The sequence below is a fragment of the Anabrus simplex genome, chromosome 1 (genome assembly GCF_040414725.1).
Source record: "Anabrus simplex isolate iqAnaSimp1 chromosome 1, ASM4041472v1, whole genome shotgun sequence".
Taxonomy (NCBI): Eukaryota; Metazoa; Arthropoda; class Insecta; order Orthoptera; family Tettigoniidae; genus Anabrus; species Anabrus simplex.
Window position 1 is genome coordinate 83554223 of NC_090265.1, and position 21300 is coordinate 83575522.

At 36.5% G+C, this 21300-nt stretch overlaps 1 protein-coding gene across 1 annotated transcript in view; it reads right to left on the reverse strand.

The window, feature by feature from the left end:
- LOC136856969 (protein sax-3) overlaps positions 1-21300 on the reverse strand; it is a 74814-nt gene that overhangs the window by 32677 nt on the left and 20837 nt on the right. Inside the window, exons 7-15 of the mRNA XM_068230016.1 lie at positions 20913-21247; positions 20059-20289; positions 19749-19974; positions 16638-16753; positions 12983-13185; positions 11428-11585; positions 5046-5344; positions 4737-4905; positions 2718-2932 (exon numbers count right to left, since the gene is read on the reverse strand). Of these exons, the coding sequence (XP_068086117.1) occupies positions 2718-2932; positions 4737-4905; positions 5046-5344; positions 11428-11585; positions 12983-13185; positions 16638-16753; positions 19749-19974; positions 20059-20289; positions 20913-21247 (1952 nt within the window). The remainder of the gene's footprint in view (positions 1-2717; positions 2933-4736; positions 4906-5045; positions 5345-11427; positions 11586-12982; positions 13186-16637; positions 16754-19748; positions 19975-20058; positions 20290-20912; positions 21248-21300) is intronic.

The following is a 21300-nucleotide window of genomic DNA, read 5'->3' on the forward strand; positions in this document are numbered from 1 at the left end:
TGTGCCAATAAATCTACCAACATGGGGCTGATGTATTTGAGCACCTTCAAATACCACCGGACTCAGCCAGGATCGAACCTGTCAAGTTGGGATCAGAAGGCCAGCGCCTCAACTGACTGAGCTACTCAGTCCATTTTTCTTCTTAAAATATAAATTATAGGGCAAACAAGGTCATAATTATTATTTACACTTATTGCATGCAGCCATGGAGATTTGGCTGACGCATGCTCGTATAGGGGTTTGTGAGGACATCTTTTCTGTTACTTTGCTACAGACTCTGCCCAAGTGAAGGCCTCTTCCCTCACCCTTCCTCCCCGCGAAACCGCCCATCAGCGCACTTCCCCCTTACATCTCAACCCCCTCATCCACACTATATCCTCGGATGGAAGCTCGAGAGTCCGTTCCTTATCTTCAACTTGAAAACATTTACCAGTGAACTGCGTGCTGAAAGTCAGTCACCTAAGTTTGATATTGCTGAACACTCTTCCTTATCGATGAGAATTTGCAGTTTTACAATGAAATGTATTTTTTTAGCATTATTTGAGTCCAATATTTGACTTCAAATGTCAAGAAAAAATAAAAGAACGTTTCGTTCTCTAGGGAGGACACCGCCTGGGAGTCCTTAGGGGCCGGTTGCGACTGCTGTATACTGTGGTGAGGTATATAGTCTCTAATGAGAATCAACTGTGGTACATGTTTCTTGGTTAATCTTCATAGCCTGCTGAGAAAAATGTTACCCATAGCTGCAAAAAAAAATGAAGTTTACTTGAACTACTAAATGAAATGGAAAATAATGTCCAATCTATTGTTCAGAGTGTATTCATTCAAGATATATATACCTACAGGGAATACAACTGGGCTGCCAAGAGATGATTTCAAGAGAAATCCCCAATTGTTCACTACGATTCATAACTTGGTTAATAAATTTTATGTAAGGGGAAATATTTAAGATAAAAAGCAAAGATGATGATGTACAGTTGTTCACAGAAGAAACTCTGGATTGCACCATCTGGAAGAATTCTCCTAAAAATAAGATCTTTACAGTATTTCCCTGCAGATGAAAATTTTCCAAATTTCTTAAGTTAATGACTTGTTAAGTGCCAATAAAGTGTATTTATGAGACAGTCACTCTAGCTCCCTACTGTGCACATGTTTAACAGATAATCTGTTCACCTTGTACAGCACACAACTTAGATATCATGAATTATATTGGAAAAATATTATAATGCTGATATCTGTTATATTACAATATTTAAACTGACTTTGTCATACTTAACTGAGCCATTTATTTCCCATGTGGCTTAAGTTTATTTTAGCATTTCTGAGATATTAAACTCATTGGCGTCTACTTATGGAACCATTCCGTACTTGATTTTTGTGGACTCTCCTCAGGGGATGATATACAAAACTGTTTCATATGGTACATTTTTAAATTCACGTGACAGAAAAGGAATGCATCATAGGTCATTCTAAAAAACTACCTAAATAGACAGTGCTCTTACCCTTTCAAGTTCAAAGAAAGCTGCTACTTGCCTTTATAGAGACTGGGACTCTTGAGAATGCTAGGCACATTTTCTGATTAAATGTTTGGAGTTACTAACTCAATCAACCACAACCTACAAGCCTGAATTACTTTTAAAAAATATTAGACACCCAGTCTAGAAAGCCAGGAATAATGGCCAAGAGATTTCATCACACTGACCACATGTCACTTCATAATCTACAGGCCTTTGGGCTGAATAGTGGTTACTTGGTAGGCCAAGGCCCATCAGGGCTGTTGTACCATGGGGTTTGGGGTTTGGTCAGGTTTCAATTCATCAAGAAGGCCTTCAAAGACAAAATGATCAACATCCATCAATTTATTAACAAATATTGCAGCTAGTAAGGAGATTTTTGAAGTGGCTTGAATGGGACTGTGTTGATGGTTCTATGTGAGGGAAAGCAAATTTGACTAAAATGTTCACAATGAGGGTAGGTAAACAGAAATACATTTTTGTGACACCTCTGATATAAACTATGTAAATAATAACAGTGTTGGAGGACATTCATGGCCCTGAAATGTACCGCTTCCAAAACTCTGGTTCGTTATCACAGGCACCGTTCTCATTTTCATTTTATCACATTTTCTGAACATTGATATACTGATCTGTGGCAAGGATAGCTTTATATACATGTTAATCCCCACATCCAAATCAAATTATGTTGCAACAGCCTATTTAGGACCTTGGCCTGCCAGGATGACTGCTGCCCTGCCAGCTGGCCAACTGATACTGAAGTGCCATGTAGTCAGCACAATGACATCCTTCCTTTCCAAGTTTGCTTCCAATTGTTTTGTATAATTATCAGCATTTTCCTGCCTCTTCCATGGTTTTGAACCATTGACACTTGAATTATCTTCACTTTTGTTAAACAAACCTGCTGCAAAGAACAAACTTATAGACAAAAATTACAGAAAATGTCCAGTGGGAACTGAACTTATGCTACTATGTCCTCAACCACTTACTTAGCCTTTATGTTCAGCAAGCCTAATTTGGGTTACTCGTACACAAATAATAATGAACCTAGGACATGCCGCTATGTTAGTGAATTAGAGTCTTTCTGTCTTAAACCACTTGGGAAATACATATCTCAAATTAAACTTTTCTACTCGAACAGCAAAGGTAGTGAAATCAGTTTAGTTATTACTTGCTGGATTAAGGACTGGGAAAGATAAATACCTGAGCCATGAGCCTGTTGTTGGTAGTGTTTGTTCCTAAGAAAGACGGTGGTGGGTGCTCGGGTGGAGGTGGCAAAAATTCAGACCAGTTAGGCAATGTTTGTTGACCTTGATCACTGCTGGCACTGGAAGAATGCTGCGCAGGGAACTTGCCCTGTATGCCCAAAGGTTGATGGTGCGACAACCTCTGTAGCTGAATACCAGTATCATCTGTGACTAAAGAACAGAATATCCAAGTTAACCTACTACACGCTTACAATGGTTACTTATGCTAGATTAACTCAACAAGTCATCATAATGTTTTGATATAATAGAACACTCCTGTATGAGATGTACACATTGTATGTGTAATATTCAAATCTTTTCAGAAATATGACAGAGTGATCTGATTCATGTCTTCACAGCTTGGACATGATAGTATTTTGGGTTTGTAGTATAGTCATAAAGATGTGGAAATATTTGCAGTTTGAGATAATTTAAATCAATCAATTTGTGCCAATTTACATCAGTTGCAGTGTAAAAGTGCAGGTTCCATTGTCTAGGGATAGCAGGCTTGCCTGTCTCTTACCTGGAGGTCCTGGGTTTGATTCTGGCCAGGTAAGAAATATTTGACTGAATCTCAGGGCTGGATCAAGGTGCTCCCAACTTATGTGAAATCAACTGAGGAACTATCTGATTGTGAGATAGTGACCAGAGTCAAGAATGCAAAGAATAATAACGAGAGAAATTGTTGTGCTGACCATGCATCACCTTGTAATATGCAGGCCTTTGGGTTGTGCAGCGATCGTTTGGTCATTTAGAGATCAACTAGGTCTGAAGTGTCAGAGTTTGATTTGGTTTGGTTTGCTATCTACAAAAGTAAATCATGACATGATTTATTTCTCAGGACGAAAAGCAAGTTCTTTGTGAAATGTCAATTTTTCTAGCAGTTTGTTTCATAGCATAAACCAAAAAGATTATCAGGTCTAATACCATGAGTAAATTTAAATAACAGGTGATCAGTCGTATTCGATCTTTAATGACGTCAACTTCAAATGAATTATGTTGTTACTACAGAGCAATTTTCTATCGACAAAGATGCAAGCATTTAGGATAAAGTTTGTCACTATGTACTCTAACATCGTGGTTTAAGTGTCTGTGACTTAGTGATAAGAAGTGCTGGGTGCTCCGTAGCATGGGTATATTGACACCGGGCTGATCAGTATAACTAGATCATAAGAATGATTTATCAAAATGTAATTGAAAAATGCAAAATCGTCTGATTAGGGTCATTTCTGGCCAAAGGTTTGGAATTGTTACTTTGTTGAGATCTTTGAAAGGGACCCCAACTTTAAAAGCTTTCAGAGAACCTTTTGTCTACAGAAGTTCACATTCTATCCTTTCTGTGATTTCCAGTTGTCTTAGGTGTTTTTCAACCTTCTCTGTGGAAGCACTGTGGTCTAGTATTCCTACGTACAGCCAAGCTCTCCTTGATGATATTCAAAGGCAGTTCACAGATACCACCACAGGGCTTGCAAGTTAAAATCCTTCCACGACCCAGGCGACAAGTGTAAGTGTGAGTTCTGTGGTAATCTCTGTGAATACTACCATGCTGTGAAGTGCAACAAAATTACCAAAGTCTACAATAGAATTCTGTACGAACACAGAGTAAACCTCCCAATATCAGATAGTGATTCTCTCAAATCAGTGCACAATTTGTGTGCTCTATTACTACTACTATTACAATTGAATTATATATTCAGTATTTATAGATAGTTTAAAACAGTCATTTTACAAGGTAAAATAGCTGAAGGATATGACCGTCCTTGGAACCCGTAGTCGAATCCCTTGCTCTCTGGACAGACATGTTAATCAAGTGAGCTAGGGTTGTTGTCACATTCAGAGAGGGAGAGAGAAAGAGAAAGAGCAGTTGATACAGATTACAGTTATGAAAGCAATCACATTTCCAGTTTATCTCAAATTATACAGTTACACAAGTTGCCATGTGAAAAATAACAAGAGCCAACATTTTCTTACTCACCTATGTACATGTTTCCAATTTCTGAGCTTGGACTACTGGATTTCTTTTCAGTCTCTGGATTTGTGTCAAGACTAGATAAATCTGGTTTCACGCAAGAATCACTAGAATTAGATGTTTTGGCCTCTCCAGGTCCTCCAATGGTGAGTGGTACAAACATATGACCACTTTCCTAAAACATTTAAAATGCATCTCCCATATACTACATTTATCAATACAGTATGTTCCTCATATTGTCAAGTGAGTTTTGCAGTTAAAAATTATTTTCAAACTTTCAAACTTAAGTATGGAAATTTTGCAGTCTTTACATACCATATTATCCCTCCTGGGAATTGAATTTATTAGTGTCGTTGTGGCATAAGGTGCAGGAATTTCAGGTTCTTTTCGGCAGTTGTAGAAGGTGGTGAGATTCTGTGTGCCAACTTCAGCATAATCAGTAGCATTGGAGCTCAGTTCATGACTCATACTGTGATTGTTGAGTAGTTTAGTTTCTAAGAGGCTTGAGTCCTTATCAGCACAATCTGCTGGTCTCCAGCCTCGATCAATCCATAGTGTTTCCTTTCCATTCATTAAATTCAATTGTGATATGTCATTTGCATTTACCACAGGAACTGCAAGGACAGAAAATACACCATGAAGCTTAGTTTGTGACCTGGAAGGTACCCAGTGATTTAACTCTGGACTTGCATATACTTTTCAGGATTTTTCCTCTAACTTTTAATCGTAATATTGAAAGATACATTCTGACAGTTCTTAGAGAGAGGTCCGTTTACTGACTGCCTGGGTGGGAAGAATGGAGTAGGGGGTATGGTTGTCATGGAAATGAGGGTGAACCCACTGCAGTTGCCCTGGAGATAAGTCTGCTGGCTGGCTCCTGTTTCTTGGAGTTGCCAGACCTCTCACTTCTGAATACAGTAATGTACAACACACCGCAGCAGCCTGAACAAATGAACAAGTGAGCCAGAAGGAAATGGAAGGAGAAAGAAATGCAGGAATGTAGCAACACCATACAATGGCATGTGCAATGGTCTTCCTTCCAGCCTTATCTGTCAAAATCCTTCTTTTAATATTATGGGTATAGGATCAGGGGTAGCTTACGTGATGTGGATGACCTTGTCTTTAAGAGGACGAGCAGCATTGAAATTTAGAATATTAGTGGACTAAGATATTTAGAAGAAAATAATGGAACAACAGACATAAGAGAGAGAGAGAGAGAGAGAGAGAGAGAGAAAAACTTTTCTAAAAGTTGGAATTTTTGTTACAAAGGGGAATGCTAATTTTTTCTTGGTGGCTACACTTGAATTTACATATAAAATGTGTCCGTATATTCATATAATAGGACAATGTGATATTGTTCAGAACAGTGACGAAGCTAATGGGCTGATATTGGGAAGACTGAAGTTAGTTATGGTTTCTAATACAATTTTCCATTCATCAATTTTTCTTGGTTATAGCCCAATTACTGAATTTCTGGTCTCTGAAAAATATCTTTTTTTTCCTTTTTCTTTGTAAAGCTGAGTTGCTCTGACAACAGAATGGTGGCTTTTTTTATACCATTTTAATGGTTTTGATCCTGGTTCAGTCTAATGGTATTTGAAGGAACTCACATACGCCAGCTTGTGATGGTAGATTTACAAGTATGTGTGAGAGAGAGAGCGAGAGAGAGAGAGAGAGAGAGAGCTTTTCTAAAAGTTGGAATTTTTGTTACAGGGGGGAATGCTAATTTCTTCTTGGTAGCCAAACTTGAATTTGCATATAAAATGTGTCCATATATTCATATAATAGGACAATGTGATATTGTTCAGAACAGTGACGAAGCTAATGGGCTGATACTGGGAAGATTTGTTCTCGAGAGAACAAATTCCAGAGCTTTGGTATCTGGGAAGCCCTAAAAGTAGTTAGTGGAATGTAAAACCAATGTGCTTATTAATTTATTATTATTATTTCAAAACTTTTTTTAGGGTTGTAAGGTATAACTTCTTTTAAAGCGCTTGTTATTTTCAGATGAAAGAACTGAAAATGTCACTATCCTGAGGACTCAAGCCTGACCTGGATGGGTGTGCTAACTCTTTTCTAGGATGGTCAATGCACAAGAGAGACAAACTGAGTTGCTGAATATGTCATTCAAAACTGAAATAGCACTTTAATGAGGTAATATTTGTACTTTTACTAGCATTCATAAAGGTATTATTATTATTATTATTATTATTATTATTATTATTATTATTATTATTATTATAATGTACAAAGAAGCGCGCCTTCAGTCAACTGATGAGGCGATGGCAACTCAGATGGGAAAGTGACCCTCGAGGCAAATGGACCAAGCGACTGATACCACGCTTGGATATCTGGGTTGAAAGGGTCCATGGTGAAGTAAATTACTACCTCACGCAGCTTCTAACAGGACATGGATATTTCCGGAAATTCCTGCATAAAGTGGGCAGAGCGAGTGACGCAGCATGCATATACTGCGATGATATTGACGACGTATATCACACCTTTTTTGTATGCGGCCATTGGACAATTCAGAGAAGATGTGTGGAAACTGAACTAGGAGAATTGACAACAGATAATGTTATTTCGGTGATGCTGCGAAATCAGGAATCCTGGGATCGCGTGGCAGTACATGTGGAGGACATCCTTCGTCAGAAGAAGAAGGATTTGGAAGCATACAAACGTTCGTAAAGGAGAAATGAAGAAAGAAGACGTCTGAAAGACAAAGCACGATATCACCCTGAAGTAATGCGAGAGCGGTTCCAGGGTGATGACTCACATCGTGGGAAAAGGGTGTGTGGTTTTTAGTGGGTAAGAATCCCACACATTTGTGGAGTGCGGACCCTTCACAAGTGTCTTTTTGAAGATTTTCCACAATCCCTCGTAAAAAAAAATTATTATTATTATTATTATTATTATTATTATTATTATTATTATTATTATTATTATTATTATTATTATTATTATTATTATTATTATTATTATAAATTTTGCATTCCACAAACAACTTGCATGGGTTCTGGAGATGTTAAGGTGCTGGAACTTTGTCTCATAGAAGTACTTTTGTGAGTCAGTGAATGTACTGACACAAAGTTGGTATGTATGAGCATCTTCAAATAAACTGGATTGAGATGAGACTCAATCTGCCAACTTGAGTTCAAAAGGCCAGCATTTCTACTATCTGAGCCACTCATGCAGGAGGCAAAAATGAAGTTACATCACAATTACAATGTCAAATATAGAGATTTTCCAATTAATTTGCATTCTAAGAAATTACAAGAAAGGTATATTGTTACATTTATAAATATCACCTTTTGAAGTGTTGTATCTTCAACAAAATAGCTTCTAACATAACCACTCCAACCACTCTACTTCAGCATCATTTAGGAAGGGAAAAATCTGAATATTACAGTTCAACAAGCTTAGAATATTTTATAAAACATGCAAGCTTTAATTTTACATAAATATTGATATGATCATAGCCACAGGATGTCCAATTCTATTAGGAAACCAAACTACTAAATATTGATATTATTTTTAAAAAATTTCACATCCACTGGCCACTTTTCAAATCACATCTGCACGGCACGATGGTCCCAAGACCCTGAAAACCTGGCAAAAACCTCAAAATGCAAACTCAGTCATTAGGCTAACAATTCTAGGTGTTAATGCCCTAGGGTATTCCAAACTACCAGGGTATGAAATTTGCAGCCTTTAGTCTGACAAACTTCAGAAGTTATATGCTGTTTGAAGCACCACAATTAACCTCATCCATGTTTTTCAAGTTGACAATGGTGTTGTTTTATAGATGGTTACACAAACATCTGCTTCACACTCACAAGAAAGAAACTCACAACACAAACATATTCAACACCAGAAAGGGCACGGAGAATGGAACACATGAAAAAGTTCGGGGAGGACCGCAAGGCCTTAACAGTCCCTTCGAAGAGACTTTGATTATGGACTGATCGAAGTGATCCTATGCAGTCATAAAAGTGAAAGAAGAAGAAGAAGATGATTACATACATGCAGGCTGTGACAAAAACATCCATGCAATTTTCATTTCTATTAGAATTTTACTTTGACTGCCACTTTCTCTTACTCAGATATCTCTCTCCAAAAGTAGTTCAGTTCCTCCTCTTTTAGAATCAGTAAACAAAACTTGCACTTTTTAAAATGTTTGCTCTTGATGAAAATATGTGTCTACTATGTGCAGTTTTTCTTCTGTTTCACAGATATGCCCTATAAAATGACTGCTACAAATTCTCTGGGAGGAGAAAGCAGACAAAGCAGCCCAAGATAAAAATGTTATCCTGAAATAAACTGAAGGACTGATTTATCTCAAACAAATAGAAAGATGTTTTGGCCAGGTTTTCAGCGTCTCTGGACCACTGTGAATTGGTGAGTATCTCGGGTGCTGACTGCACCACTGAAGTTAGCAATTTGGTAGAACTCGGAATGGAGAAAGGACAGATAATATATGAAGAAGGTTCAGTACAAAGATGTGGAGTTAGTTGTTGCCTTTCATTTTTTTTAACATAAATATATCTCATGGCTAGGGTTCATCCACAAATTTGTGTAACATAATATGACAAAATGTATCCTGGAAGTTGTAACCATAGCAAGCATGCAGGCAGTGATGTATGGTATGGATGGATAGTAAGACAATGTTACCTAGCAACTGTGCAGGCGATATCTTATGGCTGGTTGCCATCTGAAATTAGCAGCCCGTGGATGGATGGCCATGACTGGGGGACAATTATGATGATTTGATTTTCGCAAAGGGAGAAAGTGATATTTCCTTTTCTATGAGTTTATTGTGACAAAGCAAAAATTGTTTCCTTGTAAACAGTTCTTTTTCCATAAGTTACGTGTTCCTTTTCCTCCTTTTTGTTGCTATCACTGACCGCACAATCCTGTCGTTATTTTTAACCTTGTGTATTGTGTTTCTATCCTCTTTCTAAGCCTCCTATCTTTTAACAAAAAGAAAGATCTTTTAGTCTGGTAATGATAGGGTGAGCTTTTCAGAGGAAAATTGTTATAAGCTGAAAAGTAATTCTACAAAGCTATGATTGCTCAGAAATTGTTGTTGTTATGCAAATGTGTTACAGAATTTTGAGTCAAATTACTGTATTGAATAATGGAGCATTTGGTGTTGAAATGGTATGTTAGTATGGACACTAGAACTGGTACTTATTGAAAAACAGGCAATTTTTATCTCCTGATGGTTCTGAAACATGTTTTAATAAAAATATGAGATTTATCTATAAAATAGATCTTGTCCATTTTATACCAGCAACCTTAACTCCTTTGTTTCAATCTTTCACTCCAGCACAGCGAGAACATAATCATGGCCTTGAGGATGAGAGCCAGAGTGGCAGCTGGCCCTGCCTGCTGTGCGGGATACATTCCACTTTCTGTTTTCTCACTTCCATGTACGCACGTCATTAAGACAAGACAGGTTGATCAATTTCTTTAAATTTAGAGTTTGGTTAAATATCATTGTGTAAATTTCAGTTATTTTTCATTCGTGCAAAGCTTCCCATTCTCCTTTTAGATCAGTGGCTTTGGACACTGTGCTAGTGAAATTAAATCCTTAACATTTTCATCTTTAAAGTCACTGTGAGGATGAGAGCTTCCTCTGTAGTACCGTATACAGTTTCTCCTACATTATGGAATAAGGTACCAGAATATTCTGTAGCTACTGAATGAAGCACTAACACACTGGGCGTGAACTGCAACTAGGTGGCAAGTATTGAGCCTGAAGGTCACTCGAAGCTTTACCTAAGAACTGATTGCCCTTGACTTCTGGGGACTCCACTAGCAACTAGAGAATGAGAAGACAACTGCTAGATATCACGAAAGTTGAATTGTATTCAATCTGAATACAAAAGGATCCTAGTAATAATAGGGTGGAATATAAGAAGATCGGTAGTGTGGCCAGGATCAGCCTATGGAGGGATTTATAGTTACAAAATGATGATAGACAAAATGAAGGTGCTTGTGCATGTGTATTGCGCACATGCAAGACTTGTCATTTTAAGGACACTGATAAAAGTTAATTATGTTTATATTCAGATTGCAGTATACTACAAAATCTTACATTAAAATATAGAAGACCGAGCGAGTTGGCCATGTGGTTAGGGGTGCGTAGCTGTGAGCTTGCATCCGGGAGATAGTGGCTTTGAACCCCACTGTCGGCAGCCCTGAAGATGGCTTTCCATGGTTTCCCATTTTCACACCAGGCAAATACTTGGGCTGTACCTTAATTAAAGCCATGGCCGCTTCCTTTCCATTCCTAGGCCTCCCCTATCCCATCGTCACCATAAGACCTATCTGTGTCAGTGTGATGTAAAGCAAATAATAATAATAATAAAATATAGAAGAACAATACGATCATGGCCTACAGTTTTGCAGTGAATGGTATGTTCAGTTTACAATCTAAAATCCAACTTTCAAGGCTTCTTAGAAAATACATTCAACAGATCTGTTGGTGTTTTTACTTAATTTATTATTTATTGTCAGATTCTATCTATTTTCTCTTTGTAAAATATCCACGTGGTGGGGTTCTAACCTGACAAAAGTTAATTATGTTTATATTCAGATTGCAGTATACTACAAAATCTTACATTGACTATACCACTGAAGAATATTTACAAGCAGTACATTTATGAATTGATATATTTATCATATCGCTCACCATTTAAATGTCCCAGTTCTTTCTTCAGTGCTTGTCTTCTTCGTAAATAAAACATACCAATAAAACCAAGCACCAGTGCTAACACCATAGCTCCCATAAGCACCAAGAACCACGTTTCATGTACTACATTGTGGTCACTTCCTTCACTGGGACGAGCTCTGTAACACATCATAAAATAGAGATCATTCCTGAAAACATGAGGCATGGTTAAATGTTTTAAAGTTAAGATAACAAGTACATAATTTTACCTCAGTCAAACTGTGATATGAATTGTTCATGTTGCTATTACATGTTAGCAGAAAATATCCACACAATGCAAATTTAAATATTTTAATGTTAGCCTTGTTCTCAGTTCCTAGATAAACCAGAAATAAGCTCCAAGGATAGCAATGTTTTTGAAGAGCTAGGTGATGTAAATTTTGGACCTGGAAATTACTTAGAACTTGAACCAGAATCATCTGTCTACTCATCAGGCAATATACTACTTTATTAGCAATGTCAGCTTTGAAGGACCACCAAGCAAACACCAATTTCAACTCAGTGAATTAGTAAATGCAAAACTGATAAGAAACCACTTCAAATCACTTCAGATAGTCTCCTTATAATCTTCTATGGCACAATATTTTATTATATTCTTTTTTTTTTTTTTGCTAGGGGCTTTACGTCGCACCGACACAAATAGGTCTTATGGCGACGATTATTATATTCTGCCATGGTGATTGTATGCTGTTTCTCATTCATCATCAATAAGCTTATATTTATTCAAATGAATCTAAAGCACTTGTAGTACTCTGCAGTGGTCTACGAAAGCAAAGCATAGAAAAACTAACAAAATATGACTGCTACAGCAGTCTACTGGAGTCCTTAGAGATACTGAATTTCAACACCAAGTGGTGTTCTGATGTAGGGAAGCACTTGACCTTAAAAGTTAATCATTCCTTTTTTGTCATTCTCCTGTCTCATTTATCCTTCCATCCTTCCCACTTTATCTTGTAAGAGTGTTAACTTTTCAACAATGGTAGCACCATTCTTATTCTATCCTCCACTGATGAAAGTTGCTGCTGAATGTGTTAGATTTTCATGTTTTTCCTCTGTATCTATCCATGTATACTTACATGGTAGTTCATGCTCTCTGTCCGTTTCTTATGGAAGTTATATTTCGCTCATTTTAATTTTCTAGATTTTCATGTTTTTCCTCTGTATCTATCCATGCATACTTACATGGTAGTTCATGCTCTCTGTCTGTTTCTTATGGAAGTTATATTTCGCTCATTTTAATTTTCTTAGTTGAACATTATGGATACAACAGAAAGGATTAATTTGAATCCAGTGTAAGTTTAGTGTTTTCATATTTAATTTTAAACAATAATAACTGACTAAAAATATGTTTGTTAGAATCTACATTAACTCAAAGAATTCATTCTTCTTTCAGGTCAAACATTGTTTCCTTGATTTTTGTTTGTTCATGAGGAAATAAAAAAAAATGTTTATATTTTTACTTCAAAGCAATCCTAGGAATGAAAATGAATTCTCCTACACCAAAACGTTATCCTACCTGTGAGGATACTGATGAAGGAGTGAGGGATCCATTACTAGTGGAACTGGTGCAGAATATGTTCCTAAGCCCACACGAGTGAAAGAAACCACCCGAGCACTATATGAACCGCCAGTAGTAAGATTATTTAGAAGAACTGATGTTGTTGTAGCATTCAGAGTCAACTGGGCCAAGATCTTACTGCCATTTCCTTTGACCTGGATCTGTGAAGAAATGAATGATCAAAACCTTAGTTCCATACATAATCCAGCAATATGTTTTTAAATAATTCTTACAATTAGCATATCAAGATGAAGATATAATGAATATTTTCTTCTTGCACTGACAGATGTTTAAAGTAAATTATTTCTATCATAATCCTTCTACTTTCCTTTCCAAGCAGTATTCACACAAAACAATTCTCAGTACAGGTAAAACACCCATTCAATTCATAACAAGTATCAATAATTTTATAATTATTACTAGCAAGATACCCGTGCTTCGCTACGGTATTATACTGAAATTTATAATTGAATGCTTATTGTTTTAGATATATAATACGCCGAAATTCGCGATCTGACTCGTTTTCTGCGAGAATCCTCCAAAATTCCCGATCTGACTCGTTTTCTATTATTTTACAGCACGTTTCCTCCCATTTTTCAATATTCCTTTCCAACAATCGCTTTCGTACTTCCCGGGCTAGGCTCAGGTATTCCTCCTGGTCAGTTGGGTCCGTAAATCTTTGCCATCTTTTCTGTTAATCATTTTTAATATGGATAAAATCCTTCAGGAGATCCGGCGTGGTGTCATTGGGTGATTTGGCGGCACTGAACCCGCGGCCGGACTGCATTCTTAGTCATTACCCGTCCAGGAGCCGTTGCCAGCGCGGTCCGCACATTTGACGACGGTCCGGAACATTATTATTATTATTATTATTATTATTATTATTATGTGTTGCTGGAATGGCTGATGACAGGGAAAATCGGAGTATCCGGAGAAAAACCTATCCCGCCACCGTTTTGTCCAGCACGAATGTCACATGGAGTGACCGGGATTTGAACCACGGAACCCAGCTTTGAGAGGCCGGAGCGGTGCCGCCTGAGCAACGGAGGATCCTTATAAGTACATTAATAACAGTAAAATCAATTGGTCTCACCTCCTTCTACACCCCACCGCCGTTAATATTTACCGCCACCCCCCCCCCCCAAAAAAAATTAAAAGAAGGCTTGTTTCTTTATGTTTAAAGGAGATTCCAAACATCAATGTTCACGTCTATTACCTTCAGTTTTGAGATATAAGTATCCCATAAAAGTAATTTACTTTTTTCACTTCATTTCACACTACTCCCCCCCCCCCCTAAGTGAACTTTCCCGAAAAAAATACTTGTTTCTTTAATAGTAAAGGATCTTCTAAATACCAATTATCACGACTCTAACTTCTTCAGTTTTTGATTTATGTGTCCTCATAAAAGGAATTCAACTCCTTTACACTCCCGCCCTCCAAGATGGTTTCCCGCCCAAAACGCGTTTTTCTTTGTTTTTAAAGGAGATCCAAATACGAATTTTCACATCTGTAATAACTTTAGTTTTTATTAGATGTATGTATTCTCATACAATTAAGCCAATTAATTTTTCAATTCTTTCACCCCCCCCCCCAGCTTCATTGGATTTTTAGAGAATACGTGTATTTTTGCTTTTAAAGCAGATTGAAAATATCAAATTTCACGTCTGTAAAATCTGCATTTTTGATATATCAGTAGCCTAATTAAAAGAATTCAACACCATTTTAGGTCACTTTTACCCCCCCTCCACCCAGGTGATATTTCCGAAAACTAAAAATACACGTTTCTTTGTGTTTAATAGAGATAAAAAATACCATTTTTCACTTCTGTAACATGTTAAGTTTTTTAGATATACTGTAAAAATTCTCATTTCAAAATTTCACCCCTTTTGAGTTCCCCTTAAGTGGAGTTTCCAAAAACAAATCACCTATGTTTCTTTACATTTACAGGAGATTCCAAACACCCACTTTTTACGTCTGTAACATTTTACGATTCCAAGATATTCTGTAGATATAGTCTTTCAAAAAATTCATCCCAGTTTGTCACTCCTGTTTAACCGCCATTAATTGGATTTTCCAAAAACTAAAAAATACGTGTTTCTTTATTTTTAAAGGAGATCCCATATACAAATTTTCAGTTCTGTAATATCTTTCGTTTCTGAGATATATGTATCCTCATATAAGGCATTCAACCCATTTTTCCCCCCTCCTATTGGGATTTACAGGAAACAAAAAAAATATGTGTTCCTTTAATTTTAGAGGAGATTCTAACTACCAATTTTTACATCTGTTAATTTTAAAGTTTTAAGATGTAGACACACTCATTTTAAAAAATTCACCCCCCCTTTTCACCCCCAATATTTGGATTTTCCAAAAACGAAAAAATACGTGTTTCCTTACTTTTAAAGTAGATCCCAAATACCAATTTTCAAGTCTGTAATATCTTCACGTTCTGAAATATAAGTAGACTCATGAAAAGCATTCGACCCCTTCTTCAACCTTTTCTTCCCTTCTTATTAGGATTTTCCGAAAACAAAATATACGTGTTTCTTTATTTTTAAAGGAGATTCTAAATACCAATTTTCACATATATAACCTTTAAAAGTTTTGAGATATAGATACACTCATTTTAAAATATTACCCCCTTTTCACCCCCTCCCTTAATTGGATTTTCCAGAAACAAAAAATACGTGTTTCTTTATCTTTTAAGGAGATCCCAAACACCGATTTTCAGGTCTGTAATATCTTCAGTTTCTGAGATATAAGTAGCTTCATTAAAGGCATTCAACCCTTTTTCCACCCCTTTTCACTCCTCCTATTGCGATTTTCCGAAAACAAAAAAATACGTGTTTCTTTATTTTTAATGAAGATTCTAAATACCAATTTTTGCGTCTGCAAACTTTAAAAGTTTGGAGATATAGATTCACTCATTTTAAAAATTCATCCCCTTTTCACCCTCCCATTAATTGGATTTTCCAAAAACAAAAAAATACGTGTTTCTTTATTTTTAAAAGAGATCAAAAGTACCAATTTTCAGATCTGTAATATCTTCAGTTTCTGAGATATGAGTACCGGTATCCTGATTGAAGGCATTCAACCCATTTTTCCCCATTTTCACCCTTTTTCACCCCTCCTATTGGGGTTTTCAGAAAACAAAAAAATACGTGTATCCTTATTTTAAAAGAAGATTCTAAATACCAATTTTTACATCTGTAAACTTTTAAAGTTTTGAGATATAGATACACTCTTTTTAAAATTTCACCCCCCTTTTCACCCCCTTAGCGACGGAATATCAAAAAATCCTCTCTTAGCGAGCACCTACATCTTAATATGAATATATCCCCAAAATTTCATTTCTTTATGTCCAGTAGTTTTGGCTCGGCGATGATGAATCAGTCAGTCAGTCAGTCAGTCAGTCAGTCAGTCAGTCAGTCAGTCAGTCAGTCAGTCAGTCAGTCAGTCAGTCAGTCAGGACAAGTTATTTTATATATATAGATTAATTTAAACATTTCACTCTATTTCTACCTTTACTTTAGCTAAAACATTAAGTACTGAGTTCATTGATTTTAATCATACCTTGGCATATAATGACATAGGTCTACAGAATTCTACAGACCTTATAGCCCAATAGTACTCCATTATGATGCTGCGGAGGAGGTGGTGACCATCGAACAAAGGCTGCTGTAGCATTTATCATGCCCACTTGGATGTTGTCAGGAGGAGCTGAAGGAACTGCAAATGGAGAAAATGAGTTTATTTATTTACATTTATATCTTGTCAGAAGCATACATAAGTTTTAAATTAAATATGAGAAAAGAACATAAAACATAAAACAAAACAAAATATAAATTCTTCAGTGACGAAGAGCCACATTAAACTATGTGAGGCCAAAACCTTGCGACATCAAGTGCATTTGGCTTCGCTTTAACCAGGTCTTCTGTTGTGCAACTGAATGGGCATGAACTACATTGCAGCAAATAGGCTGTGGTCTGCTCTTCTCCACATACACACAAGGTACTGTCCACTTCGAAACCCCATTTCTTCTGGTTGAACCTACACCGTGTAACACCAGAGCGCATTATATTCAGTGCTCTCCAATTCACCCAATCTGTAACATGGCCAGGAGGGAGTTCCTCTTTTGGGGTCATCCATTGACTGATACTCGTATGTTGACTCCTAGCACCATTCTTGAATTCTTACTTGCTGCGCTGTTCCTGCAAGTGTTTCGGTTACTCTCAAGAAGCTTTTCCTAGACTTGAGGTGCTGGCGCGGTGGCTCATACCCAAACAAAGGGTGGGCTTCAGATGTCAATGTCTTTCACTTTTCTTTCTTGGCTGCAACTTCACGGTGGATATCGGGAGGTGCTATCCCTGAAAGGCAATACACTTTTTCCAAAGTTTATGAAAAAAATGATGAATCATATTCTGAAAATCATGTGTTAGAATTTATATAGAAAGATATACCGTTCCAACTTTAACTGCTGAATTATTTGATTGCAGATTGTCCCAGATGAAATGAGGGGATTATGAGGGTATGAAATAATTGTGTTTTGCAACAGGGAATGCTTGATCAGCACACTCTCCCCCCCTCTCTCTCTTTCTCTCTCTCTTTCTCTCTCTCTGAAAGCAGAGAAAGAATTTGCTGAATGAAAGTGCTGTAATATCAAATTCAGTCCTACAAACTTGAATAAATGTAAAAAAAAAATGATGCTGCATTCATAATTTGATAATTTCCCATGTATTTCCAAAGGATGATGTGTCTGCTGGGCCATTTTTGTTCTGTATTTAATATCTCTTTGGCATGTACTAAACATACCCAACAAGACCTATGTATCAGTCTGGAAGTTTATTTCAAGTACAACACAGCTGTGAAAGCTGATTTTGAGTTGGCCCATAACACTCTCCAGTTGAGCTCACAGTATTGTCAGACATGTGGCTCAGATCCCTTCCAACACAACAATTACAATCAGGGCCATCATATTTCAATCAGCAAAGTGCCTGGCATGATATCAAAATCAATGTGCTCAATTCCCACTCGGCCATTTTCGTTCTGTACTTAAACATCTCTTTGGCATGTACTACATGTTCTACTTCATGCTAAAAGTCTATTTCAAAAATAAAATGACAATTAGTCAGTGTTGGAAATCCAAAATATTCTCTCAAAATATTTTTTGCATACTCTAAACAGAGCAGCAACATTGTACATTACTGAGGGAACAACTTCCAGGAACAACTCTTTACATAAAGAGTTTGGGAATGATTTTATAAAATTATTTGACCAAAGATTTTATCATATGAAACAAGTCTTAGATTCTGATGGCTTTTGAAGCATCCGATTACATTGAATAAACAATATGTAAACATTATTTGAGTCGATTCCATGATTAAAATTGATCATTTTCAAAGATAATTATCAGTAATAGCTAGCATACTAATGGAGTACAACAGTAGAGAGAAGCTGTCATAGTGTATGTTTGCTGTGATTGAAAATAGGAGATTCTAGAAACTTCAAACAGTTAAGTCATTGTTCCACTTTTGAAATAATCATACATTAGAAAATTCATGCATAAAATTCCTATATCAATCAATCAATCAATCAATCAATCAATCAATCAATCAATCAATCAATCAATCAATGTTCTGCATTTAGGGCCCAGGTGGCAGATTCTCTATCAGTTGTCTATACTGAGACGATTTCAAAGAACTTGGAAATTTACTTAACATTTCCTTTGATGATTAATTATTTCATTCCCTAATTATTTTTTTAAAATTATAAATGAACATTCGTCCCAATTTATCCTCTTGAATTCCAACTTTATCTTCATATCATGATCTCCCCTACCTTTTAAAAGTTCCACTAAAACTTTTTCGTTTACTAGTGGCATTCCATGCCATCTGTCCACTGACAGCTCAGAACATACTGCTTAGTCATGCAGCTCCTCTCCTTACTCCCAAGCCTTCCCAGACCAAAGTTTGCAACATTTTTGTAACACTACTCTTTTGTCAGAAAACAGCCATAACAAATCATGTTACTTGCCTTTGGATATTTTCCAGTTCTTATATCAAGTAATGCTGGGTTGGATTCTATACAGTAGCAGTATATTCTAACTGGGGTGTTACCAGAGACTTATACACCCTCTCCTTTACATTCTTAATACAACCCCTAAATTCTCATAACTAAGTGACGAGAACTGTAAACTTTATTTATAACCTCCTTCATGCAATTATCCCAATAAGAATATTATCGTTATTGTTATTTCTTTGTTATTTCATTTTAAAATAATTGATATGATGATAATTACACAATTCATCAATGATTTATAACCATTTTCCTATGTTTCTCATTAAATTATATTAAGATTTATCGAATTCAAAAATATGTAATTCACCTGTGTTATATATTTACAGAGCCCTATTTGAGAGAGATAATATTTCAACAAAACCAACAAACTCATGGCATGTAAAGCCAATTGCCCTGCCAAATCACACACAAATATTGAACCCTTTTCCAGACCTCAGTCTAGAATTAAAATTCTCTGATTGATCAGGCATTGAACCCAGGGTCTTTGTGTAAGGAGCATCCACATTTATCCCTTCTTCAAAGGGCTGGTATATTTCTTCTCTCACACACATGAACTATCTCCCATAGAAACTACATTTTTTACTGGAGAGTTTGAATTTTTATCACTCGTGTTTTGAAAGTAACGTTTTAAAAAGAATTCACTTACCATCCTCCAGTGTTTGTCCAGTCTTAGAGTTAGAAGGTTGTCCTTCAACAGACTTGTAGAACGGCACTAAGAAAAATTCATATTTGGTAAATTTTCGAAGATTGGAGACGATATAACTTGTGGCTCCTGCATTGAGGACAGTCACCATATTGTACTTTTGAGAGCCTCCAGATAGATCTCGAAAACGAACGTACAGACCTTCAACGTATTCTTCTCCATTCAGAATCTATAAAGAGTAAAGAAAAGTTATGATACCTAGGTTTGGGTTCTCATTATCAATGGAAAGATATCACAGCAATGCTTAACTTACATCCCAGATGAGTTTGACTGAGGTAGAACTGAGAGGCTGAACATCACGGAGCTGCACTACTTTTGTACTAAGACGAGCTCGTGCTTCATCAAGTTCATACTGAGGCACATTTCGATGATCAGCAGCTAGAGTACGGACTCTTTCTGAGACTGGACTGGGTACCGAGAGTCCGTAAGGGTTTTCTGCTCGTACTAGGAAAACATATGATGTGTCTGGTTTTAGGTCACCAATCTGAAAAAGAAGAAATATCATTTCCATTTATTTACGGACAACCTCCTCTATTTACATGCTGCCATAAAAACTAGATAAAACGAATCAAATTTTATTTATACAGTTCTATTAATTGAAGAAAACTCTAAATGATAAGGAAGATATGGTAAACAGCAATTAGTGCAGAATTTCAGTGCTGTGTAGGTGGTGTCTCAGGATAATAATTTATTTTATATCCATTTAACATATTATAGCTTTTTAGGAAGAAAATACAAAAAATGGGTTTCTAGGGTAATGATGGTTTTTCTTGTAAAAAAGAAACGTCATTCATACAGTAATAAGTGTGTGGTTTTACAGGTGTGTTTTAGTGTCCTAAATGTTATATTTCATATTTTGAGGGACTGGAAAACTTAAAAGTTATTTTGTAATAATGATGGATTCCAAAAACTGTGGAAAAATACTAATAACATAAAATGAATGTCCAATTGTACTGTACCTTTGTGTTAATTCTCATGCATGGAATAAGCAGTGTATTGAAGTCTCACATTTGTCTACTTGAAAGAATGACCACAGAAATAAAATTGTCCAAAAAAGAGTCCTATTCATTTTTGCTAAATGCTGAGAAATATATTTAGGTGACTTACCGTTATGGTTTCAGTCGGTACCCTGTTCACTGCTACAACCCAACCAGTCTGAAGATCAGAGCTGAAATATTCCACAGTATAGCCAATTGGAGGTGTTGTACCTTCTTTGGTTTTGGAACCTTGTTTCCAGGATAATGTGATGGAAGACTCTGTTACATTAAGAATTCTTGGCACTGATGGAGGACTTGGATACAATGAAGGATCAGGAGTACGATGTAAATTGGGGCTAGTAGGAGAGGAGTTCTTCTCCACTGTAAGTGATGCTGACCATGATGTCTCTCCACTTTCTGAAGAAGCTGTACAAGTGTATAGACCTGAATCTGTCAGCTGAAGATCTATAGAAACAATCAGAATATTATATTAGATTGGAAGAAATGAAATACCGGTA